The sequence below is a fragment of the Papio anubis genome, chromosome 1 (assembly GCF_008728515.1).
Source record: "Papio anubis isolate 15944 chromosome 1, Panubis1.0, whole genome shotgun sequence".
Classification (NCBI taxonomy): Eukaryota; Metazoa; Chordata; class Mammalia; order Primates; family Cercopithecidae; genus Papio; species Papio anubis.
In genome coordinates this window covers 217,040,652-217,066,541 of record NC_044976.1, presented here as the reverse complement: position 1 = coordinate 217,066,541, position 25,890 = coordinate 217,040,652, and the positions used below count along the sequence as shown (strand labels likewise).

At 37.6% G+C, this 25,890-nt stretch overlaps 3 protein-coding genes and 1 non-coding gene across 4 annotated transcripts in view; 2 read left to right on the top strand and 2 right to left on the bottom strand.

Moving 5' to 3' along the window:
• The window catches only part of LOC103881619, a 38,518-nt gene that overhangs the window by 3,877 nt on the left and 8,751 nt on the right, over positions 1-25,890 (top strand). Inside the window, exon 4 of the mRNA XM_031667964.1 lies at positions 896-976. The gene's annotated coding sequence lies outside the window, so the exon portion shown is untranslated. The remainder of the gene's footprint in view (positions 1-895; positions 977-25,890) is intronic.
• Positions 6,039-6,972, bottom strand: LOC101015729 (putative olfactory receptor 14L1). The gene has a single exon (XM_031660413.1). It carries the CDS (start codon positions 6,918-6,920, stop codon positions 6,039-6,041), a length of 882 nt encoding a protein of 293 aa, XP_031516273.1. The 5' UTR covers positions 6,921-6,972.
• Positions 15,972-16,082, top strand: LOC116272078. Its single transcript, XR_004180802.1, has one exon. It is a non-coding gene; the product is annotated as a U6 spliceosomal RNA (small nuclear RNA).
• LOC101015388 (olfactory receptor 2G3) lies at positions 16,631-17,607 on the bottom strand. Its single transcript, XM_031660404.1, has one exon. It carries the CDS (start codon positions 17,579-17,581, stop codon positions 16,655-16,657), a length of 927 nt encoding a protein of 308 aa, XP_031516264.1. The 5' UTR covers positions 17,582-17,607; the 3' UTR covers positions 16,631-16,654.

Below are 25,890 nucleotides of genomic sequence, written 5' to 3'. Positions count from 1 at the left end.
TGACCCTGTCTCAAAAGTTAAGGTCAACATGTTTATCTATTTGGTCTTTGCCATTGATTCCTGGTAAAAAGGCACCTGACATTCTTGGAATTTCCTGAGTGATAGGAGTTTCTTTCATTATTCATAAAGAGCCCCTTTTGACCTTACCTGAGTTAATGCTAAGAGGTGACTCTAGATGGCCCCTACATCGCTTCTAGATGGGAGCTGGTGGCCAGGGCAACCAACCACATGAATAGAGGACTGAACTCTCAGCCCTACCCCCTGATCTGCAGGGAGGGGGACAAGGGCTGAAGATTGAGTCCAGTCACCAGTTGCCATCAATCGTGCCTATGTAATGAAGCTTCAGTAAAACCCCTGAAACAATGAGACTGAGCTTTCAGGATGGTGAACACATTGAGGTGCTGGTGTCCCCAGAGAAGGCAGGGAATCTCCATCCCCACCCCACCCCTTACCCTGTACATCTCTTGCATTTGACTGCTCTTAAACTGTATCCTTTAAGATGTATCCTTTAAGATAAACTGTGACTGTAAGTAAAGCGCTTTCCTGAGGAATGAGCCATTCTAGAAAATTCTAAAACCTGGGGACAGGAGTGGTGGAGTTATAGTTTGAAACAAACTACCAACCCTCACATTTTTAGTGAGCTAAGCAGAAGTGTAAATACCCTGAGAGTGAGCTAGGCAGAGTATAAATAGCCCATTTCTGGCCTGCATCTGAAGTGGAGGTGGTCTTGGGGAACTGAGCCCTTAACCCCTGGGATCAGCGCTAACTCCGGCTAGTGTCAGAACTGGACAGAATTGTTGGACACTGAGCTGGAATAAGAGAATTAGGGGACTGGTTATTGTTGGAATAATAACATAACACCTATAATCAGGCTGTTAATATTTATCTTAAATAGATCCAATATTCCGCTGCTGCCAGGTATTGAGGAAATGCATACACCCTCATGAGAGAGACATAAACCATCACAGAGCATGAGGTAAGCCCCTCCCAAACCCTTCCATCCTGGCTGGAGCCACCATTGTCTTTTGCCAGGATTGTTCCAACAGCCCACAGTGGTGCTTCCCAGTTCTTTCTTTGATCTCCTACAGGGCAACTAGAGGGGCACTGTAAAATAATCAGTTAGATCACGTCACTCCTCAAAGCCCTGCAGTGGGCCCTCATTTCCTCCATGGAGATCTGCTACTCAGCTGCCTCTTCACCTGCGTGTTCCACTTCCCTGACCCTCACTCACTCCCCTCCAGCCATGCCAATCTCTTCCTCATTCTTGGAATATGCCAGGCAGCTTTTACCTAGGGACTTTGCACATGTTTCTCTGTCTGGAACATTCTTCCCCTAAATAACTTAGGACCAATTCCCTTACCTCCTTTAATCTTTTGCCTAAATTTCACCTACTGCACAATGTCAACCCTGAAAATGCTATTTAAGACAGTGGCATTCTCTAGATTCCTCCTCTTTGGGCAGGGCATCTCTGAAAAAAAGGCAGTAGCCCAGTCAGGGACTTATAGATAAAACCCCCATCTCCTTGGGACAGACACTTGGGGGAAGGGGTGGCTGTGGGCACAGCTTCAGCAGACTTAAACATCCCTGCCTGACAGCACTGAAGAGAGCAGCGTATCTCCCAGCACAGCCAGCGCTCAAGCTCTGATAAGGGACAGACTGCCTCCTCAAGTGGGTCTCTGACCCCCATGCATTCTAACTGGGAGACACCTCCCTGTAGGGGCCGACAGACACCTCATACAGGAGAGCTCTGGCTGCCATCTGGCAGGTGCCCCTCTCGGACAAAGCTTCCAGAGGAAGGAACAGGCAGCAATCTTTGCTGTTCTTCAGCCTCTGCTGGTGATACCCAGGCAAACAGGGTCTGCAGTGGACCTCCAGCAAGCTCCAATAGACCTGCAGCCGAGGGGTCTGACTGTTAGAAGGAGAACTAACAAACAGAAAGGAATAGTATCAACATCAACAAAAAGGGCATCCACTCAGAGACCCCATCTGAAGGTTACCAACATCAAAGACCAAAGATAGATAAATCCACTATCTATTTAGATGGGGAGAAACTAGCACAAAAAGGCTGAAAATTCTGAAAACCATAAAACCTCTTCTCCTCCAAAGGATCACAACTCCTTGCCAGCAAGGAAACAAAACTGGATCGAGAATGAGTGATGAATTGACAGAAGTAGGCTTCAGAAGTGGGTAATAACAAACTCCTTTAAGCTAAAGGAGCATGTTCTAACCCAATTCAAGGAACCAAAGAATCTTGAAAAAAGGTTAGATTAATTGCTACCTGTAATAACCAGTTTAGAGAACATAAATGACCTGAAGGAGCTGAAAAACACAGCACAAGACCTTCGTGAAGCAAACACAAGTATCAATAGCCAAATCGATCAAGCAGAAGAAAGGATATCAGAGATTGAAGATGAACTCAATGAAATAAAGCAAGAAGACAAGATTAGAGAAAAAAGAGTGAAAAGAAATATATAAAGCCTCCAAGAAATATGGGACTATGTGAAAAGACCAAATCCATGTTTCACTGGTGTACCTGAAAGTGATGAGGAGCATGGAACCCAGTTGGAAAACACTCTTCAGGATATTATCCAGGAGAACTTCCCCAACTTAGCAAGACAGGCAAACATTCAAATTCAGGAAATACAGAGAACACCACAAAGATACTCAAGTAGAGCAACCCCAAGACACATAATCATTAGATTCACCAAGTTGAAATGAAGGGAAACATGTTAAGAGCAGCCAGAGAGAAAGGTCAAGTTACCCACAAAGGGAAGCCCATCAGACTAACAACAGATCTCTCTGCAGAAACCCTACAAGCCAAAAGAGAGTAGGGGCCAATATTCAACATTCTTAAAGAAAAGAATTTTCAACCCAGAATTTCATACCCAGCCAAACTAGGCTTCATAAGCGAAGGAGAAGTAAAATCCTTTACAGACAAGCAAATGCTGAGAGATTTTGTCACCACCAGGCCTGCCTTACAAGAGATCCTGAAGGAAGCACTAAACATGGAAAGGAACAACTGGTACCAGCCACTGGAAAAATATACCAAATTGTAAAGACCATTGACACTATGAAAAAATTGCATCAACTAACAGGCAAAATAGCCAGCTAGCATCATAATGACAGGATCAAATTCACACATAACAATATTAACCTTAAATGTAAATGGGCTAAATACCACAATTCAAAGACACAGACTGGCATATTGGGTAAAGAGTCAATACCCATCAGTGTGCTGTATTCAGTAGATCCATCTCACATGCAAAGACACACATAGGCTCAAAATAAAGGGAGGAATATTTACCAAGCAAATGGAAAGCAAAAACAAACAAACAAGCAAACAAACAAACAAAAAACAGGAGTTGAAATCCTAATCTCTGATAAAACACACTTTAAACCAACAAAGAGCAAAAGAGACAAAGAAGAACATCACATAATGGTAAAAGGATCAATGCAACAAGAAGAGCTAACTATCCTAAATATATATGCACCCGATATAGGAGCACCCAGATTCATAAAGCAAGTTCTTAGAGACCTACAAAGAGACTTGGGACTCCCACACAATAATAGTGGGAGACTTTAATACCCCACTGTCAATATTAGACAGATCATTGAGACAGAAAATTAACAAGATATGGATCATTGTGTTCACTAACAACAGCAGTGTGAGTGTCCAAGTCGTTCCTAAGCCCACCAACACTTGATGTTATCAGACATTTTAGAAAGCTTGCCTGTGTTACTGGACAAATTATGTTTTCTCTGCTGTGAGATGACTTTTCCAGGATAATGTACTCTTCAAGTACAATGCACATTTTTACATGTTCTTGATCTGTTCCTGATTTAAAGGAGTCATTTTCATATTCAGAGTGCCAATCCTTTGGCAATTAGGTTCTACGGGTGTGTAGTTTGGGATTTTTTCCACTTTAAGATGACTGTGGGTGAACATAAAGCCTTACATTTAATAAAGTTGCAGTTATCAATGTTTTCTTTTAGATGTTGCATTTTTTCGTAATTTGAGTGACTGTACCTTCCTCCCTAAGCTTAATGATTTCTAGCTTTTGATTTAAAGTGAGAGACAGACAACTCTTCCTTTCACATGAAAATTCAGAGGCCTTGTCGGATTACTGATCGACCTAATTTTCATATTGTTGTATGTAAGGAAATTGCAAGGCCTAAGGAGAGGAAAAAAGATGGGGACACAGCCAGTCAACAGAGAGTCAGAACACACACACTTATTAAGTTTATCATCTTATATGAGAACAGTTCATGGCTCCCCCAAACAAATATAATAGTAACATTGAACATCACTGATCACAGATCACCAAAACAAATATAACAATAATGAAAAAGTTTGAAATATTGTGAGAATCACTAAAATGTGACATACAGACGTGAAGTGAGCACATGCTGTCAGGAAAATGGTGCCAATAGACTTGCCCAGTGCAAAGTTACCAAAAACCTTTGATTTGTAAAAAATGCAGTATTTGTGAAATTCAGTAAATGAAGTGCAATGCAATGAGGTACGCTTGCATCTATCCAAAGGAACTGGAATCAGTAGGTCAAAGACATGTCTGTATTTCCATATGCATCACAGCATTGCAATAGCCAAAATATGGAATCAATCTAAGTGTCCATCATGGACAAATGGATTTTTAAAATGTAGTATACACACACAATGGAATACTATTTAGCTTTGGAAAAAAAAAAAAACATGAAATTCTGTCATTTGTGACAATATGGATGAAACTAGAGAGGATATCATGTTAAGTGAAATAAGCCAGTCACAGAGAGACAAATACCACAGGATCTCACTTACATGTGCAATCTAAAAAAGTCAAACTCATAAAAATACAGGGTAGAACGGTGGTGACCAGAAGATGCGGGCAAGGGTCATGATAGATTGGTAACGGGGAAATGTTGGTCAAGGAGTACAGAGTTCCAGTTAGACAGGAAGAATAAGTTCTGGTGATCTGTTGCACAGCAAGATTACTCTAATTCATACCAATGTATTGTATGTTTCAAAATAGTTTAAAGAGAGGATTTTAAACATTGTCACCACAAATAAATGATAAATGTTTCAGATGATATATTACATTGCCTGATTTAATCATTCCACATTGCAAACATGTATTAAAATATCACTTTTACCCCATAAACATATATAATTATTTTTATTTGTCAATTAAAAATACAATTTAAAGGACTTTAAAAAGGATAACTAAGGTAGGATGCTATTTATATTATAGTTTAAGTATTAATTTATAAAATGATGCTATGCATTGTATAGATGAATATTTACATAGAATACACATAAAAACATTCTGGGAATAATGCATAATAACTTTCAGTTCATGCTTTCCTATGCAGAGGAAAAATGGAAGAAGATTTTAGTTAGCTTAACACAATATTGTGTTTAATTAAAATACAATGAAAATGACATTTCTCCTCTATGAACCTTCCTATACACAGCACCATAAATGTATGTGAACCTTAATTGTTTGTGATATTGTTGCATATATTTCATCTCACCCAATAGATGTACCCCCAAAGCACTGATCTCTAGCCTATTTGATCATACTTTATAATGCTGAAGAAATTTTGAGCACACAGTATTACCTTTTGTTTATTTTCCATTTGGTTGTTTTTAATCCATATGATCTTGTTCTACTATAATTAATATACACATACTGTAGTAATTCATTTTATATTAGTAATTCACTTTTATATTAATATATTGCATTACTGAGTACAATATAATTTATAAAATTTTGAGACAGACAACACATAAAAATGAATAAACACACAAGTTCTAATATTTTGAATACCCCAAAGTACCTTTTAGTGCATTCTAGGGTTGAATTCACCCAAATATGGAGAGTATGGTAAACTATAGCTGAATTTAATTTAAAAACCAAGAAAGAACTCAGCAACCAATTGAAAATATAAGCCCAGAAAGTTTACAAATTGCCTGATTAGAAAAAAAGTTCAAGAGTCTGGTCCCTAATCGAATTCTTCATCTAGCATACCACACTGCCTTCTCAGGGACCACACTGCCTTCTCAGGGCCGCCTTCATGTCTCTATTCCTCAGACTATAGATGACGGGGTTCAGGGTCGGGGGCACGACTGTGTAGAACACAGACAGTAAAACATCCAGAACCAGGGGAGAATTTGAAATTGGCTTCACATAGGCAATGCTGCCAGATACCATAAAGAGTGTTACAACCACAAGATGTGGAATGCAGGTAGAAAATGTTTTTGATCTACCCTCCTTAGAAGGAATCCTCATGATGACAGAAAAAATGTACATGTAGGAGAGAGTAATTACAACAAAGGAGATTATCACAAGACTTGTACCAAAAACCATGACTCCAATCTCAATGGTAATTACTTCGGGGTCTAAGAGGCTTAGGAGCTGTGGAATATTACAGAAAAATTGATGTATTCTATTGCGCCCACAGAATGGTAATGAGAATGTTGCTATCACATGCATGAATCCACAGATCACCCCACTGAGCCATGACATGGCCATCATCCTCAGACAGACACCTTGGTTTATGATGACCTCATAATATAAGGGCCAGCAGATGGCCACATAGCGGTCATAGGACATCACTGTAAGGATGGCTACCTCTGTAGTCGCCAAGTCCATGAAAAAGAAGGCTTGCAGAGCACACCCAAAGAAAGAAATGGAAGTATCATGAGTCAAGGAACTGACAATAGATTTTGGAATTGTGACAGAGATGTAACAAAAATCTAAGAAAGACAAGTTTCTCAAAAAGAAATACATTGGGGTTTGGAGGTGAACATCCAGAGTGGTAAGCATGATGATTAGGAGATTTCCTATGACAGCTGCCAGGTAAACTAGGAAGAATACAGCAGCATGTACAATCTGAATATCCCAGGAATTCGAAAATCCCATGAGGAAAAATTCAGCAACTTCAGTTTGGTTAAAATCATTTGTGGTCGTTCCATTTCTTCCTAAAGAGAGAAAAAAAACGGATTACAGAAATATCAAATATGGCTACCCCAAGTGACATTTAAATTTGTGATAATTAAATATAAGGTTACTCATATGCAGCATGGATACTATCGTTCTAAACCTAAATCTCAATTACACAGAATAGTGCTTTATACAAAGCATATTCTCAATAAGTACATCCTAGTATGTGAGGTGTATAAAGAGGACAACCAAAATGCAAACTAAAAAGGGAGAATGAATAACCACACCGACATAATCAACAAAGAAAATATATAGTAATAATAAAAGAATGAAGTATGCATACTTGGACAAAAAATGAGTATTATTCCATTGATTGAATATACACATTTATTTTGAAGCATTTTATTTGCTCCTTATGTGTTAAAGTACAGCATTGCAAGTGGTTTTCATAGTTCTTTTCAGTTTTTATGAAAATAAAATCAAAGTGGTATTAGTAATCTGGAAAAAAGGCTCCTTATGTCATAACTATTTAGTGAGGTTATAGTCACAGCCTTTCAAAAAAGTATCAGGAGACATTTGTTAAACACCTCACATAAAAAGCACAATGGTTGGCTCTTAGAGTAAAAGATTTCATAAGAAACAGTTCTTGAATTCAAAACTTAAACAATCAAATAGAGGACACAGGGAGGTAAAATACTAAGTGGAGTCTGGTATTATAAACAATAACAGACGTGATGAGAAAGGGTGATAGAGGATGTATCGAGAAAAGAGATCGGTCTTATTTTGTGTTGTTATGGAAGAGTTGCCAAGAACAGTATCTGAGCTAGGTCTTGAGAACTATTTTACTGAATGATTTTTAAACTGATATTTTTGAAGAAAGCCACATAGGAAAAGGCAGAGGTACAAAAGTATTTATAGTATGATTAGGATATGGTTGTGGATTTGCTAGAAAATGTGCATTTACATCAGTCTAGTCTTTTTGCTGGTCTTCAGAATCCATCTTCAATGTTGAGATTCAAAGAAAAAGAATATCAAATATGTATTCAAGACCCCTAAAAATATTGAACAATTTCTATAATGATCTTTCCTAGCATCTGTGACTCATTTTATTTTTATTTTTTTAATTTTGCTTTGGATTAGTCCAGTCCAGTAAAATGGTGTCCTCATTCCCAGACTTCTATAGTGTTTAAGCCAAACTCTGAAATGGATTTTCACCCATATCAAATAATGTAGCTGGAATTTATGTACAGTAAATTGTATCAATTTAAAGTATGCAATTCTAGGAGTTTTGGCAGTTGTATATTCCTATGAAACCACCACCACAATCAGGGCAGACTATTTTCATATATCCAAAAGATTCCTTATCCTTCTTTGTATATAATCTCTTCTTCTGCCAGTTCTCACTCTAGGCAGTCACTGATTTCCTGGTCTTTCTAGGGCAAATCAAAAGTTAAACAGGGAAAGAAAACCAAAATGGAGTCAACTGAGTGTCTCTCTACTGGAAAATGTGTTTCTATTTGTTCTAGTTTTCTGACATTGATTACCTAAATAGCTGGTTGTTTAACGGACAGGTACAACCAATTGGAAAGAAAAATGCTTCTTATGACCAAGCAAAAGAACAGACTTCATCTTGGGAATCTATTCTGATTACAATTTACCAGGGCACCATTAATTAACATCTCTTTTATTAAAATGTTTAAAGGAATGATATGGTGACACTAAAATCAGGAAGAGAAATATCAAGGATTCTAAAATGAGAACTATTATACAGCATTGACAGGCATTGGAATTGACTCATTTATTATGAATTTTTAAAAATTCAGTAAATGCAAACATGTTTAAATGTACACAGAACATCCTTTTCATTGAACACACACACACACACAAACTTTCACCACTGAAAAGAAATATGGACTCATCCAATCCCACCATACATCGAGACAACACACACACAGGCACACACACAACTTTCACCACTGAAAGGAAATATGGACTCATCCAATTTCACCACACATCAAGACTCGTATTATACTACTCCCTTTTTTCTTTTACCTGCTTTCACGGATGTGTATTGCTCATACCCAGATCCAGAACTGCTATCACCCCAAAAAAAGAAATGAGTGTGTATTCTAAAATGTATTGTGCTTAATCTATAAATCAGATAAGAAGATGGTATGGAAACATATCAGTGCAATCTATTAATTGAAAAATAATATAACATTATTATGGTTTTATTTTCCACTTATGGTATTGAACTTACTGCATGCTGTGAGCTGATTTTTGTTGAACTGGGCCATTGAGGAACTTCAGTCATTCAAAATTTCAAATTTCTGTTTCTTTGAGAAGGAGCCTTGGTTTACCTGAACATATCAGATAAAATTGAAAAATGCCTTAATCTAACAATGTGGCTGTAGCCTCCAAGTTGCGACGGCAAATATCTTTATCTTCTCCCTGATTCAAAAATACAAACTTGATGAGTGCCACATCTGGTTTCCGTTTAGCTGTGATTCAATATTTGTAATGAAATGGTGGTTAATAAGTGAGATCCTAATGAGAGAAACTCTCTATAATTCAGAAGTCTCTGGAGACAAGATTTCCTGTAAATATGTCCTTGGGGAGCAAGAAGCAAAGCAAAGCTTTGATTAGTTCAGTGACTAGCAATAATAAGAAATATTCTTTTCTGTGATGTGGGATAAAAGAATGGGAATTAATTGAATAATATAACCTTCCACACACCCAGAGACTCGATTAGATAGAGCACTTGTGCTGAGAGTGAAAGAAGAAATGACCAATAATTACGCTTTGACAATAGGTATAAACCCAACCAGAGATTCTGGAACTAGACTTTCATTCTTAATATTTTTATCCTAATATTCTTCCCTGATAGGTATATTTGTGCCTTTTCACTGCCCTTTCTATCCCAAGGCAATTTTGTATATGAATGGCAAATTTTAAACGCAAAGCTAATCTAGCTGGATGTCCTCGCTCATGCTTGTAATCCTAGCACTTTGTGGGACTGAGGCGGACGGATAGCTTGAGCCCAGGAGTTTGAGACCATCTCACTGGGCATGGTGGCATGTGCCTGTAGTCCCAGCTACTAGGGAGGCTGAGGTGGGAGGATCTATTGAGCCAGGGAGATGGAGGTGAGCCATAGTCACACCACTGCACTCCAACCTCAACAACAGAGCAAGATCCTGTCTCAAAAAAAAAAAAAAGAAGAAATAACAACAACAGAAAAACAAAACTAATCTGACACCCTTGTCTTAAAACCTTTCTCTGCACTTCTTTGATATTAAAGGTAAAATTTGTTGACCTGGCCTGTATGCTTGAATGCTCTGACTCTTATCTAATCCTCTGTCTCATTTGATGCCATTCCTCACCCCTACATGGATTGAGTGGTCACCAGATTGCTTCTTTTGTGGAATGCTGTTCAAATGTTTCCTCATTTAAAATTGGGTTTATTTTTATTAGTATGTCGAAATTATTTTTCATTAGTATACTAAGTCTTTATTGATGAAATTAGTTGTAGATATTTTTTCAAGTTTGTAGTTTTATATTTCTCTTTATAGTGTTTTGGTACATAGAACTTATTAATTTCAATGTTGTTTTTCTATTAATTCTCCACTTTTTTTTTTTTTTTTTGGGAAACGGAGTCTCGCTCTGTCGCCCAGGCTGAAATACAATGGTGCGATCTCAGCTCACTGCAAGCTCCGCCTCCCAGGTTCATGCCATTCTCCTGCCTCAGCCTCCTGAGTAGCTGGGACTACAGGCATGCATCACCACGCCCAGAAATTTTGTATTTTTAGTAGAGACGGGATTTCTCCATGTTGATAAGGCTGGTATCGAACTCCCGAACTCAGGTGATCCACTCACCTTGAACTCCCAAAGTTCTGGGATTACAGAATTCTCCATTTTTAAAATTTGTTTGTTTTGGTTTTTTCTTTTGTTGTTGAAGAAATTATTTCTACAAATGACATCGGCAGGTTGGTGGAATAGGACTTTCCAACTCTCATCCCCCCACGGAAACATCAATTCAAACAACTATTCATGCCCAAAAAGACCTTCACACGAGCTAAGAAAACCAGATGAGATATTGCAGCACAGAAATGTTAAAACATGCAATGAAGAGGGTGGGAAAGACAGTGTCATCTTACGCACATCACCTCATTCCCAATACCAAGCTGACTTGCAAACACAGTCTCCAAGTTTGCTCTACTGCCAGGTCAGCCTCAGAAGCTCCGGGCTCCAGAGATCCCCCTGCGTCAGGCTGGCTCCCACAGCCACAGTCTTTAGGCCTGCCTCAGAAACAGACTAGCCCAACAGGTCAAATCACCATGTCAGTACCCACGCACCCAGCCGCCAGACCCAACCCTATAACCCCAGGCTTCAGGCCTACCCCAGTTCCAGATTGGCACCTGAAGACCACAGCACCCGGCCGTCCACCCGGGCCTTGGGCACCATTCCAACACCAGCAGACCCAGTATCCAGGCTGGCCCTACAGATACAGGCTCTAAGTCCACCAACCGCAGACCACTTTCCCCTGTGGCCACAAGCACCAGGCTGGTACCCATGGACCCAACCTGCAGGGTTGGTACCCACAGGCCCACTCAGTGCCAGGATGGCCCTTGTGATCTGGCACTGTGAGAACTCCAGGGCCTTCAGTCATATCAATTAGCACGAGCCACCTGTGTTCTACAGGAGCACTAAGAAGTCACGAATGACCCAGCTCCTCTTCCAAAGTGTCCTTCTGAATTGCTATGCCAACAAAATGGAGAAGTACTGTTTGGGGAATCATATACCTTTCAAGATCTTGCTTGCTGTTAATAATACTCCTGCACATCCTCTTATTGCTCACCCCAATATCTTATCTTCACCCCAAAATAAAATTGGCGTTACTCCCTCCAAACACCACTTCTTTGGCTCCTACATGAAGAGAAAGGACTCCTCATTGCTGTTGGCAGGGTGGGATTTCCAGCTCTGTGCTGGATATCACTGTGGATGTAATGGGCAAATGTGCTTTGTTACTGCTTCCACGTAATTCTACTGACACCATAGTGGATGGGCTTGTTATCGTTGGGCTGTGGCGAAAGTTCAGACTCTCCAGCAGGCCTCTGCTGACACCAGCCCATCAAGGGGTGGGAGAGGCAAAATCAGGTAAGAGTGGATGTCCAGGTTCCCCGTTTGAATGTTTCTGGTGGGACTAGAGGTAGGACTCTGTTTTTTCTGTGGTGTTTGGCTGGAGTGGAGAAGGTATTGTCTAGAAGTTTCTGTCTTGCTTGCCTTCCCTTTTCCTTGTCCTTTGACTGGAGAGACTTGGGTTTTATATGGACTTTTTCTTTAGGTCTGTGCCCTTCAGCATTTCTGGACAGTGAGATTTTCCAAGACCTAGGCTGGCACATACAGGAGGAAGAAAACAACAACAAACCAGTACCCAGCTGGTCTGTCTTATTCCCTTCACCTTCCAGAATCTTCCTATGCTTGTTTTATATACAGTGTCCAAAGATTGTAATTGAACTTGGCAGAAGGAAAAAGAAACAGTACTTCAACTCCATCTTTCTAAATGCTAAAGTCCTTATATAAACTTCTCATTTTAGATTAATTTTGGATTTACATAAGATGCTCTTCCATGACTGGGCCTACATCATAGGTTAAGCCACCTGAAGACAAGAGGAAAAAAAATAGTAAACTTACCACAGTTTGATAGTATTTCAGATTTTGGACTTTGATCTACCTGCTGATGTGTATTTCCTAGAATTCTCAGGAACTGCTTTATCTTTTCCCACCAGGTGAAATGTGTTTGCCCCACCCTACTTAGAACTATAAACTCTCACTTGAACTCCTCGTTCTCCCTTCCTAGGGCCCCCGTGTCACATTGCTTTCCTCTACTCTTTATCGAGATCTGTAATTTTGGCATGCAATCTTACATCATGAAAATCCAATAGTAATAGCTTTTGTATCAGTGAGAAGTATATTATTTCTTCACCAGAGTGCCTACAACTTGCTTCATAGGAATGGAGTAAGCTCAATAAGACCTGCGTATTTTTCTTACTAAGTTGGAAAACTCTTACCTAAATGCATTGATTGCTGGACATGGGAAAAAATATTAATGACTTTTCCAGAGAGTTCTGTCCTTCTGATTGATCAGAAACCTAGAAATATGAAGATGCTTCACAATGAAGACTCTTATTTCCAGTTCATTAGTTGCAAAATGAATTAAAATTTTAAAATCATAAACCTGAAGTTTGAAATAGTCTATTTAGAGATCCTGGAAAACGAATTTGGAGGAGGTTATTCATGTCCTATAGTGTATTAAAGATTATATCTGTATTAAAGATTTATACAGTGGTCAAATATTTTATAATTCTTCACTGCAATTCATAAAAAATATGGTCAAAATATTGCAGATAATTTTTAATCACTGGAAGCAAGCCATTTATTCCACAATTTCATTATCTTAATAAATATGTAAGTTCTCCATCTACATAGAGATCATGGCCCTAAGTTTTCAGTTTTCTTCTCCTAAATGGAAAGCTGGTATAATTTGTTTAAGTGCCTCGTACACATAGCTTGTGTCTTCACTCTGAATTCTCAAAAGACAGATTTCTAAGACTCTGATTTAGGCAAATCCACAAGTTTTACTATTTTCTTTATTTTGGAAGCAGTTTCATGATCATAGTTTTGAAAATTATGTCTTTACAATTGTCTGCTCATCAACTAAAATGAAAACGGTGCTGTTTCCAGTTATTTTATTCATATTATGTTTCACTTTGCAGAAATACACAAAATTTATGTGAGTTATTTTATCCTTTACTTCTTATCCCAAGGCAACTTTTTCGGTCTTTACCATGTTCACCCAATAAATCTGGATATTCCATGATAAGGAAAATACAAGTTAATTCAACTTGTATCTCATGAAAACCACACATCACTGCTTTTTAATAATGTGAAAACATGACTTTGCAACATTCAATTATATAATTATATTTTTCATGTTTTAAGCTATTGTTATAGTGCAAAGTTTAACACTATCCTTGCATCCCTTGGATAAACCCCACTTGGTCATGATTAATAATCTTTCTAATATATTGTTGAATTTAGTTTGCTAGACTTTTGTTAGGACTTTTGCATCCATAACATAAGAGATATTTACCTGTGGTGTTCCTTTTCTGATGTGTCTTTGTCAGGTTTTGGTATCAGGGTAATACTGGTCTCATGGAATAAGTTTGGAAGTATTCCCTCCTCCTCTATTTTTTGGAATAGTTTGAGTAGGATTCTGTTAGTTCTTCTTTAAATGTTTGGTAGAATTCAGCAATGAAGCCACTGGGTCCTGGAGCTTTTCTACACTGGGAGACTGTTTATTACGGCTTTGACCTCGCTACTGGTTACTGGCCTGTTCAGATTTTGAATTTCTTTATGGTTCATTCTTGGTAGGTTGTTTATGTGTCTAGAAATTTGTTCATTTCTTCTAGATTTTCCAATTTAATAGCATATAGTTGCTCATTGTAGCCACTGATGAACCTTTGAATTTCTGCAGTAATCAGTTATAATGTCCTTTTTTATTCTGAATTTATTTATTCAGATATTTTCCCTTTTTTCTCAGTCTGGCTAAAGTTTCATAAATTTTGTCTAACTTCTCAAAAAATCAACTTTTTGTTTCGTTGACCTTTTTCTCAATTTTGATTTCATTTATTTCTGCTCTGATCTTCTTATTTCTTTTCTTCTACAAATTTTGGGTTTGGTTTGCTCTTGCTTTTCTAGTTGCTCAAAATGCATCATTAGATTGTTTATTTGAAATTTTTCCTCTTTTTTGATGTAGGCACTTATAGCTATAAACTTTCCTCTTAGTACTGGTTTTGCTGTATCCCATAGGCTTTGGTATGTTGTGTTTTTATTATCATTTATTTCAAGAAACTTTTCAATTTCCTTCTTAATTTCTTCATTGACCACTGGTCATTCAGGAGCATATTACTTAATTTCCATGTGTTTTTATAGTTTCCAAAATTCCTCTTGTTATTAATGTCTAGTTTTATTCCATTGTGGTCAGAGAAGATGCTTGATATTATTTCAATTTTTTGGATGTTTTAAGACTTGTTTTTGACCTAACATATGGTCTATACTTGAGAATGATCCATGTGCTGAGAAAAAAGCATGTGTATTCTGCAGCTCTGGGATGAAATGTTCTGTAAATGTGTATTAGGTACATTTGGTCTATAGTGCAGATTAAGTCCAATGTTTCCTTGTTGATTTTCTGTCTGGAAGATCTGTCCAATGCTGAAAGTTGGTTGTTGAAGTCTCCAACTATTATTGCATTGGAGCCTATCTCTCTCTTTAGCTCTAATAATAGTTGCTTTATATAATCTGTGTCTTCAGTGTCAGGTGCATATATGTTTACAACTGTTATATCCTCTTGCTGAATTGACTCCTTTGCAACAATATGAATGAAACTGGAGGACATTATGTAAATTAAAAAGCTAGTCACAGAAGGGCAAGTAGTGTGTGGTTTCACTTATATTCAATATTTAAAATAGTCACCGTCTTAGAAGTAGAGAATAGAATAATGGTTACTAGGGGATGAGAGACAAGAAAATGGGGAGTTTTTGTTCAATGAGTACAAAGTTTCATTTATGCAAGATGAATAAGTTCTAGAGATCTGTTGTAAAGCATAGTGCTTATAGTTTACAGTGCTGTATTGTGGACTGAAAAATTTGTTAAAAGTGTTGATCATATGTTGTGTTATAACAAGCACAAATAAGAGGCACAAGGAAACTTCTAGATGTAATGGTTGTGTGTGTTACTTTGTGGTGATATTTTCAAGGGTATATGTATATATCATACTCATCAAATTTTATACATTAAATATGTATATCAATTATATATCAATGAAGCTGTATTTTTCAAAAAAGAAAATAATAATGTCTTTTAAGTCCAATTATTCTCATTGATCAAATGTATGAAAAGGTTTAGAACAAAATTATTTGATTATTTTATTCTTTCAAAAGTCTTGTACCTACCATGCATAAAGTGACCTCAGTGCTTACTTCCGCAACTCATATGCTAACATTGAAATAATACAGAGAAGATGAGCATGGCTCTGTACAAGGACAAAGTGGCCTCAGAACACAAAAAGAGATGCACTCTCTAAGTTATGAAAAATAATGTGTTTAGCATATTTTGTTCTTGTTGCCCCTTATTAAATTCTTAAAATGTATTTGGAATGGTTGTTTAATAATAGCTAATACAATATCCTACTGACCAATAAATTTGAACTATGAGCACATGCAGGAATTCCTTATTTTCAACATAAAACTATAATGAAGGACATTACTGTGTAAATGTGAAGTGTTTGGCAGGAAACTGAACATTTTATTAAAAATGAAGAAAATCCTCATAACCTGGATAAATAAGTGGTAAATATTTAATAATTTATCTTTCTGAATCCCTGGGAATAAGTGTCAGACATAAAATAGAGACTTTGTGGTAAGGATCACAATTTACAACCATCCACAGCTCTCTTTTCAATAGTGTATGCTCCCAAATAAACATATAAACATTTTACTTAGTTACACATAGAAAAGGAAAAAGTCCCTTATGAAAAGAAAATAAGTGAATAGTAATATAGCTCATGTGAAATTTAGAACTATGGGTTTGACTAAGTAGAAGTTGAATAGCTACATGTCTTACAATGAATTCCTTGCATATCATGTCCATAGGAATCACAATTTTCCCGAGAGAAGTTTCCTCAGAGCCTCTTTCACATCCTTGTTCCTTAAAGTATAGATGATAGGATTTAAAGTGGGAGTCACCATGGTGTAGAAGAGGGAGATAAACTTCCCTTGGTCCTGGGCATAGCTTTCACTGGGTTGCAGGTACATGTAGATTATGGTGCCATAGAAAACAATCATCACTGTAAGGTGGGAGGAGCAGGTGCTGAAAGCTTTGTGCCTTGCCTCTACTGATTTGATCCTCAGCACGGCTTGAGTTATGAAGCCATAGGAGATAAGGATGAGTGCTGGTGGAATGACAAGAAACAGAACACTAACAACAAAAAGCACCAATTCATTGACAGTGGCGTCCACACAAGCCAACTTGAGGAGAGCTGGTACTTCGCAAATAAAATGATCCAGCCTATGGTTGCCACAGAGAGGCAATTGCAAGGTAAAAGTTGCATGGATCAGAGAATTGGCCAAACCACTGAGCCAGGAGATAGATGCCAGCTGTTGGCATAGCCGTGGGTTCATGATGACTACATAGTGGAGGGGTTTGCAGACAGCAACGTACCGATCCAAGGCCATGACAGCCAAGAGGATACATTCAGTGGAGCCCAGTGCCAGAGAAATATAAAGCTGTGCCACACAACCACCATAAGTGATGGTCTTTGGTCCTCGCAGGTTAACTAAGATCTGAGGAGCAAGGCTAGTAGTGAAGCAGATGTCCAGTAAAGAGAGGTTGCTGAGAAAGAAGTACATCGGGGTGTGAAGAAGGGGATCCAGACATGAGATGATAATTATGGTGAAGTTTCCCACAAGGGTCAGGAGGTAGAAGAAAAGGACAAATACAAAGAAAACAGCCTCCAGACGAGGGTGGTCTGAGAAGCCTAAAAGGATGAAATCCATTAGGGAACTCTCATTGGCCAATCCCATCCCTCCAGGGGGATCTGCACCTAAGACAGGAATGGAACGGGTACATCCAAAACAATTAATACAGAATACACGAGCTGAGAGGATCATGGAGACTAACTTTCCCAAACTGTTCATTTTTCATCCCTAATGTGCTGCTGACTTGGAACATCAATCCATGTTTCTTCATTTCAGTTCAAGGCTCATCTTTAAAAATTATGAATGGTTTCAACTTTGGAGTTGTCTGGGGACTGATTATTAAAGCCGATCAAAGTGCATATTTACATGCATATCAAAAAATCCACAATGACCTACCACTAAAAATAAACTTCTCTCAAAACAGAGTGAACAATATCTCCATGATTTTCAACTGTCAACAAGTAATCTGCATATGAAATACCTTACTGAGATTTGGTTGTAAGCACAATCAGATGAGGAAGCCTTTTTAGATAAAACTAATTAAAACAAAGACTTTAAAACTTTTTAAATGGGTATGGTTGGTATGAAAGAGGTAGAAAATCATTTCTGACATGTGTCACATTGGTACTAACTGGAGGAAAATGAAAAGACATATTTAAGGAACCAAAATACATGATATAAATTCAAATCATCTCATACAAGTTTATTCAATGACTGAACTGCCAAAAACTAAAAATTATTTTTAAAATTTTTTATTTATTTAGGCATTATTTAACCAAGTTGGCTAACAGTCCTTACTAGTGAAGAAAAATAGATATACTCAAAAGAATATATATAATTAATAAGAGTTAAAGATGCATTGCGGTATTCTTATAAATATAAAATTTGTTTGAAGGAACCCTTAGATAAATCTATTAAAACTCCTTAACATTTCGGCTGGGTGCTGTGGCTCATGTCTTTAATCCCAGCACTTTGGGAGGCTGAGGCAGGTGGATCACTTGAGGTCAGGAGCTCAAGACCAGCCTGGCCAACATGGTGAAACCCCATCTCTAATAAAAATACAAAGATTAGCCAAGTGTGGTTGTGCACACCTGTAGTCACAGATACTCAGGAGGCTGAGACAGGAGAATTGCTTGAACCTAGGAGGTGGACGGTTGCAGTGAGTCAAGATCACACTGCTGCACTCCAGCCCGGGAGACAAAGTGAGTGAGATTCCATCTCAAAAAATAAAAATGAAAATAAATAAAATTCCTTAACTTTCAAAATGTCAAAAACACAAAACAAATTATAAACAAAAATGAAAATAACTTATAAGACTGTTTAAGAAAACTCAAAGTCATCTGGAGAACATTGGAAGAGGATGTGTGAATGATTCACTTGTCTTTGTAAGAAGATTCAAAAAGAAATATTTTGCAAATTATGTATCTGACAAGGGACTAATATCCAGAATCTACAAGGAACTCAAGCAAATCAGCAAGAAAAAACAAATAATCCTATCAAAAAGTGGGCAAATGACATGAATAGACATTTCTCAAAATAAGATATACAAATGACCAACAAACAAATTTGTTTTAAATGTTCAACATCACCAATAATCAGGGAAATGCAAATTAAAACCACAGTGAGATTCTACCCTACCCCAGCCAGCATGACCTTTATTACAAAGTCAAAAAAAAAATAGATGTTGGCATGGATGTGGTGAAAAGGGAATGCTTATCCACAGCTGGTGGGAATGTAAATTAGTATAACCACTATAGAAAACAGTATGGAGATTTTTCAAAAAACTAAAAGTAGATCTAAAATTCAATCCAGCAATCCCACTACTGGGTATCTACCCAAAGGAAAAGAGGTCATTATATCAAAAAGACACAAATATATGTATGTTTATCACAGCTCAATGCACGACTGCAAGGATCTGTAACCAACCTAAGTGCCCTTCAACCGATGAGTGGATAAAGTAAATGGGGTATACGTCATGGAATACGACTAAACCACGAAAAAGAATGAAATAATGCCTCTCACAGCAACTTGGATGGAGCTGGAGGTCACTATTCTAAGTGAAGTAACTCAGAAATGGCAAATACCGTATGTGCTCACTTACAAGTGGGAGCTAAGCTATGGGTATGCACAGGCACACACAGTGGTATAATGGACGCTGGAAACTGAAAAGGTGAGAGAGTGGGAGGGGAGTAGGGGATTTAAAAAGCTGCATATTAAGTACAGTGTACCCTACTCAGGTGATAGGTGCACTAAAATCTCAGAATTCACCACTAGGCAGTTCATCCAGGTAACCAAAAACTACTTGTACCCTCAAAGCTATTGAAATTTTAAAATATAGGTTTTTGTTTGTTTTGTTTTTATTTCTTTACTTATTCATTTATTTTTAATTGACAAATTAAAATTGTATATAATTATCATGTACAGCAAGATAAACACTGTTTTATAAAAACATAGCTTTTTTTCCTGGGCATTTTTCATTTAATGTGCTCCAAAATGTGAGGTAGGTAGTAGTGTTCTAATTCCACAGATGAAAAATGTTTAAAATGCATGCCCCAAATTACTCAATTTGTAAACTTATGGGGCTGGATTAAGCCCAGTCCAGAGTTAGGCTTAATATTTCCCTAAAGGCAGCTCATATACTTGATTCCATAAACACCTTTGGCACCTAGGACATGTGTATTTAATTTTCTTGTGCAAAAGAGTAAATGGAGTTACCTGTGGCCACTCCAACTGTCTTTCCACTACTTCAGCCAACTAAAGTTACTGCTGTGTCCCCAGGACCTAGCAAAGGGCCTGACCCACAGTTGGGCTCAGTAAATACTATGGAATGAATGAGTCAGTATTTAATCAGAAAGCTGATCACATGATACCACTATTATCATGGATTTTTAAATTATACTTTAAGTTCTAAGGTACGTGCACAAAGTACAGCTTTATTACATAGGTATACATGTGCCATGTTGGTTTGCTGCACCCATCAACTCGTCATTTACATTAGGTATTTCTCCTAATGCTATCCCTCCTCCAGTCCCCCACCCCCCAACAAGCCCCTGAGTGTGATGTTCCCCTCCCCATGTCCATGTGTTCTCATTGTTCAACTCCCACTTATAAGAGAGAACATGCGGTGCTTGGTTTTCTATCCTTGTGATAGTTTGCTAAGAATGATGGGTTCCAGCTTTATCCATGTCCCTGCAAAGGACATGAACTCATCCTTTTTATGGCTGCACAGTATTCCATGGTGTATATGTGCCACATTTTCTTTATCCGGTCTATTAATGATAGACATTTGGGTTGGTTCGAAGTCTTTGCTATTGTGAATAGTGCTGCAATAAACATACATGTGCATGTGTCTTTATAGTCGCATGATTTACAATCCTCAAAACTTGTGCCCTCAAAGCTATTGAAATTTTAAAATATAGTTTTTTTGTTTGTTTTGTTTTTATTTCTTTACTTACTTTGTTTTTATTTCTTTACTTATTCATTTATTTGTAATTGACAAATTAAAATTGTATTTATCATGTACAACAAGATAAATACTGTTTTTTTAAGTGTAGTTTAAAAAAAAAAAAGATTCAAAATGGTGAGTGCTGAAGGTATGCTTAGAAAATAAAATGCTTGGAGTCAAACCGTAGAAATCACTGGGTGAAATAAAGTTCTTAGCTTTGCTGTGCAGGCAGTGAGATGTTGTTAAAGGCTCTGAGCACACAAGAGTCATATTTTCTGTTTTCATTTTGGAAATATTGGTTCATTGATAGGAAGATGGGTAGGGAGGATATTGATGTGAGGGAGTTCAGGTAGGGATAGGTCCATAGTTCTCAGGATACTAACTAGGTTCATGTCGTGTGAATAGCCTGAGAATTACCAAAAATGACAACACGAACTGAATGAAAGTCAATGGGAAAAAAATTAATGGAACGAAAATGACAAAATTCACCTAATACTGACTTTTCAATGGAAAGGGAGGTAAACTGAGGATATAAGATGATTTCATGCTTTTCTTTCAAACGAGTAAAGTAGGGATATGTGAAGTAACAGAACAATTCCTATTCTGACAAATTGTTGTATGACTAACCAAGACTCCCAATTCAAAATGTGTTTCAGAATCTCATCAGCCAAGGTTATTCTTCCTGCTTGTTGTAAAATGATAGCATAAAATTTGAATAAGGTGATTGTGTCTAATGTGCATATTTACATTCCCTTCAGAGCCAGCTGTGGGTTCCTTCCTCCCACCAGAGGCAGAGGGAACATTTGCAGAATGTCTGTAGAAATGCTAGTTTGTGCTAAACTCAGACACTTTTTTTTTTTTTTTACAATTTTAGACATTTCTAATTTATATTTCTCCCTATAATGGAAAATCTTTGCATTAAACATGGCAAAATAAATAATAAATAGGAAAAGATAGATATTAGTACAAGTTCAGAGAAGAGAATGATCACAAACACATTTAGAGAAGAGGGCAGAAAGCAAGCTGAGCCCTTACATCCAACTATGCCGTGTGTGTGTGTGTGTGTGTGTGTACTTTTTATTTTAAGTTCAGGCATACATGTGCAGGTGTGTTACACAGGTGAACTTGTGTCACAGGGCTTTGCTGTAAGATTATTTTGTCACCCAGGTATCAAGCCTAGTACTAATTAGTTATTTTTCCTATTCCTTTCCCCCTTTCACCCTCCACTCTCTGGGAGGCCCCAATGTGTGTTGCTCCCCTCTATGTGTCCATGTGTTCTCATCATTTACCTCCCACTTACAAGTGATGACGTGGTATTTGGTTTTCTGCTTCTGCATTAGTTTGCTAAGCATAATGGAGCTATGACTTTTCTTATGCTGCTTCCCATGACAGTGATAATCTTCTCCAACTCCCTTCACCAGGCAGTTATCTACACACTTTTAAGGCTCAGTACTTCTCACGAACATACAAAGTCCTCTTTGACTCTGATTAGCACCCTCTCTCATACATCCCTCCACCCAGCCTTGTGAGGCTTATTTTGTGTTTATTCCTACCCTAAACTTACCTCCATAATAAAAAACTCCAATACCATACTGACCTAATGTTTTATGACTGTATATATCTACTAAACCATAACCTACTTCTTAAAGTGAGGGGTCACGTTCTACTGATATTTTATGGAATTTATATGATATCAAATGCATACTAATGTGTCAATAAATGCTTGATGAAGAAATGAATGCATTTTTTATGTGTCCTATTTCCTAGTCAGACTATGTTGAATCTTTCTGGACGGAAGATACTGGGAAAAGAAGTGGTTAATACTGGTGGATCAGCTGACCTAGAGAGAGAGCTGAGCTATAAGGTGTCAGAGGAGCCTAAAACAGCAAAGAACCAAAATGAAAGTTACAGTGAAGCCTCTAATCACTGACTATGATAATGTATTTCAGTGTATAAAACTGGAAGAAGCATCAACTCCCGCTAATCCCTTCCCATCCCACTGCCCCACTTCTCATGCAGTGGTGCTTGGTGAAGGTAAATCAGCCCAGATGCGAAGGTCCTGTCACTGTCAACGGTTCCACGAACGAAAGCCCCTGCAATTTTATGGACCCCAAAACCAGGGAGAGTGAGAAAGGGAAAGGGCTACATGTGGTAAAGTACTGAACACTGAGTCAAAGATGGGAAAGTTGTCTTTAAGGTTTTCCCCTTCTCCTGCCTTATAAGAAGGCTTTGGAAGAAGACCTCTGCCCACAGCACCAAACAAAGTGCAAGGAATAAAGATGAGCAAGGAATAAAGACGCTTAAGATATAAACATCATTATGCAAAAGAACATGACAAACCAGAGAGGTCAGAGCAAGCCCTTGACTGCAACTGCCTCCAGAGTCTTCAACGTGCTGGCTGTTCAGGAACACTGAGGTGGGGAGGCAGCTTTCGCCTATCGGTACTTTTCCACATCTAGCCCTTTCCCTTTCTCATGGTCCCTGGATCCATAAAATTGCAGGAGCCTTTTGTTCATGGAACCCTCAACAGCGATATGACCGTCACATCTGTGCTGATTTACCTCAGCTTTCACCAAGCACCATTGCATGCCAAGTCCTTGCAATTCCCTGCAAAACAGGTTTTTAACCACAAACCAACCCCTTAAATACCTGTGTTGTCGTGCCACTCAGCCCTTGTTCATTATTCTAACCATCTGCCTGAATAAAGCTTTAAGACAGAGACTGAAAAATCATAATCGTGTCCTCTCTCAATCTGGAGAATCCAACTTAAGACCAATGCGTTTCTGGTCTAGTCCATTTTCCAGATGCTCTGGTCTTCCATGGTTACTTGACCAGTTGGTGAAAATATGAAACCAATGGCTATAGATTTCCTAGTGTCTGTTCAAGTGTTTTAAGACCAGATTGGAAGTTGCCCACCTGATCGGTAAAGTACTTGGTCTGATGTTTAAGTAAGTGTCCTCTACCCATACATATTCTTGCCAACCATCAAATTTTGCTAAATACAATTACTTCAAGAGAAAGAAACACAGAAATTAGAGCAGCATTAATATTGTCAAGAAAGAGTGGTCCTCTGGAAAACATTTTATTTCTACTCAATGAAATCCAACCCAATAATTTAAACCCTCATTCATTTTGGTTAAATTGTACTTCAACTATCCCTCTGTTTCAGCTGGCAGAGAGCTTACAATTTCAAAGGTTAGAAATGGTGTACTTGAGGAAACTTCCTCTGCAGTACTTCTCTTGAGTGATTTTTTACAGAAGGCTGAAATTACCTTGAATTGAGTTTTCCACTTGAGTTATAGTTGTGTTTTTGTGGAATTGAGTGTGTGCTATATCTATCAACTAAGTTGTTTGTATAAGTAAAATTTATCCCCAAAATGCTAATTATACTAATTAATTATATGACACTAACTTACACTTATGAAGACTAACAAGAAATTGCCCTATCTTTTTATCTGATAAATGAAAGCAGAAGTCCAGATAGTTTACCTGTGTCACACAACATTATTACTTTAATAATAAAGCAAATCCAACAGTAATGAAAGCAATAAACTTTCTACCTATTAACTTTTATAAACTTCTTTAAGATAAGATTGCATTCAATTTAGACTACACCAGATTGAATTTTTACTTACTCTCAGGAATATTTAAAGGTGTCAGTGTTTTCCACATCTTCAGGATGCAAGTCATAAAACCTTTTCTTAGCTTTGTTATTTTGTGTCTAGCCTGCTGTTGACCCACAAGACAACTGGCTTCAAAAAACAATCTGTTCAAGATTTATTTTTCTCACTTGAGTTTATCCTGAGGAAATTATATTAGTGGCAATGAAAACTTGGAGAAAAAGGGAAGCAGAAACTGTGAATTTTGCAAATTTACAAAATTGCCATGATTTGCTTTTACCACGTCTTCTGGGAAAAACCTGCATCCCCAGTAGGCAATTAGTGGAGGAACTGACTAACTTCTTGGGATCATCAAGGAACAATAATACACATATTTCCCCAGTGTGAAGTATTCCTTTCTTTCTTCAGTATTATTCTGGGACCTCTTACTTCACATAGGAAATAGAAGCCATCAAACTTGTCCAACATGAAAGAGAGAAAAGAAAACCCACTTAAGTCTTCTGGGTCCCTCCTCCTTCACTCTAGTTACCATAGAGAAGATCTTCATCATCCCCTTTAAAGAGAATCTCTTTGCCCGTACTTTGGATTTCTAGCCTTGAGCATCATTCTCTTAGAACTGAGATACTTTGTATTAAAGCTATCATAACAAATGTCTAGAATAACTGTCTCTTTTGCAATCTCTTCTTACTCTATTAAGCCCTTAATGGTTGGATTCATCAGTCCCAGTCCAGTGTCCTCATCTTCTAACAAATTAAATTTTCCCCTATGGGAAACCATATGCTTATTGCTATGTTAATTACGTGTAGATTTCTCTACTGAGGACTAGATTCATGTATCCTATTTTGAAACTACCATGTCCACTTGGAGAGACACCTCAAATGCACTGTGTTCAGATCTAAACCCTTGCTCTCTCCATTTTGTTTGCTGTAAAAGTAAATAATGTCACTATTAATCCAATTATGCAAGCTAGAAATTTAGGCCCATCTTTGATGTAACTGTCAATAACTTTTTCTACTAGGTATAAAAGAGTTAGGGCTGAAATTCAAAACTATTCAAGTCTGGTGATCTTTGTACTACATCAACAGTGTCACTTGGGAGGTTATTTGACATAATGAAATCTGTTAGTTTTTCATATGTTCAAGCTCTTATATAATCACTGTATTTTTTAGACTTCCTTCCTGAATTCTTTCCCCTCTGAATTCATAGCCTGTTTTTAATTTCTAAAAAATATACATAGTGGTAAAATATTTATTATATGTATATAAGCATATATATAAAATAAATATAAAGTGATAAAATATACACAACAAAAAACTCACCATTTTAATAATTTTTAATCATTTTGACTT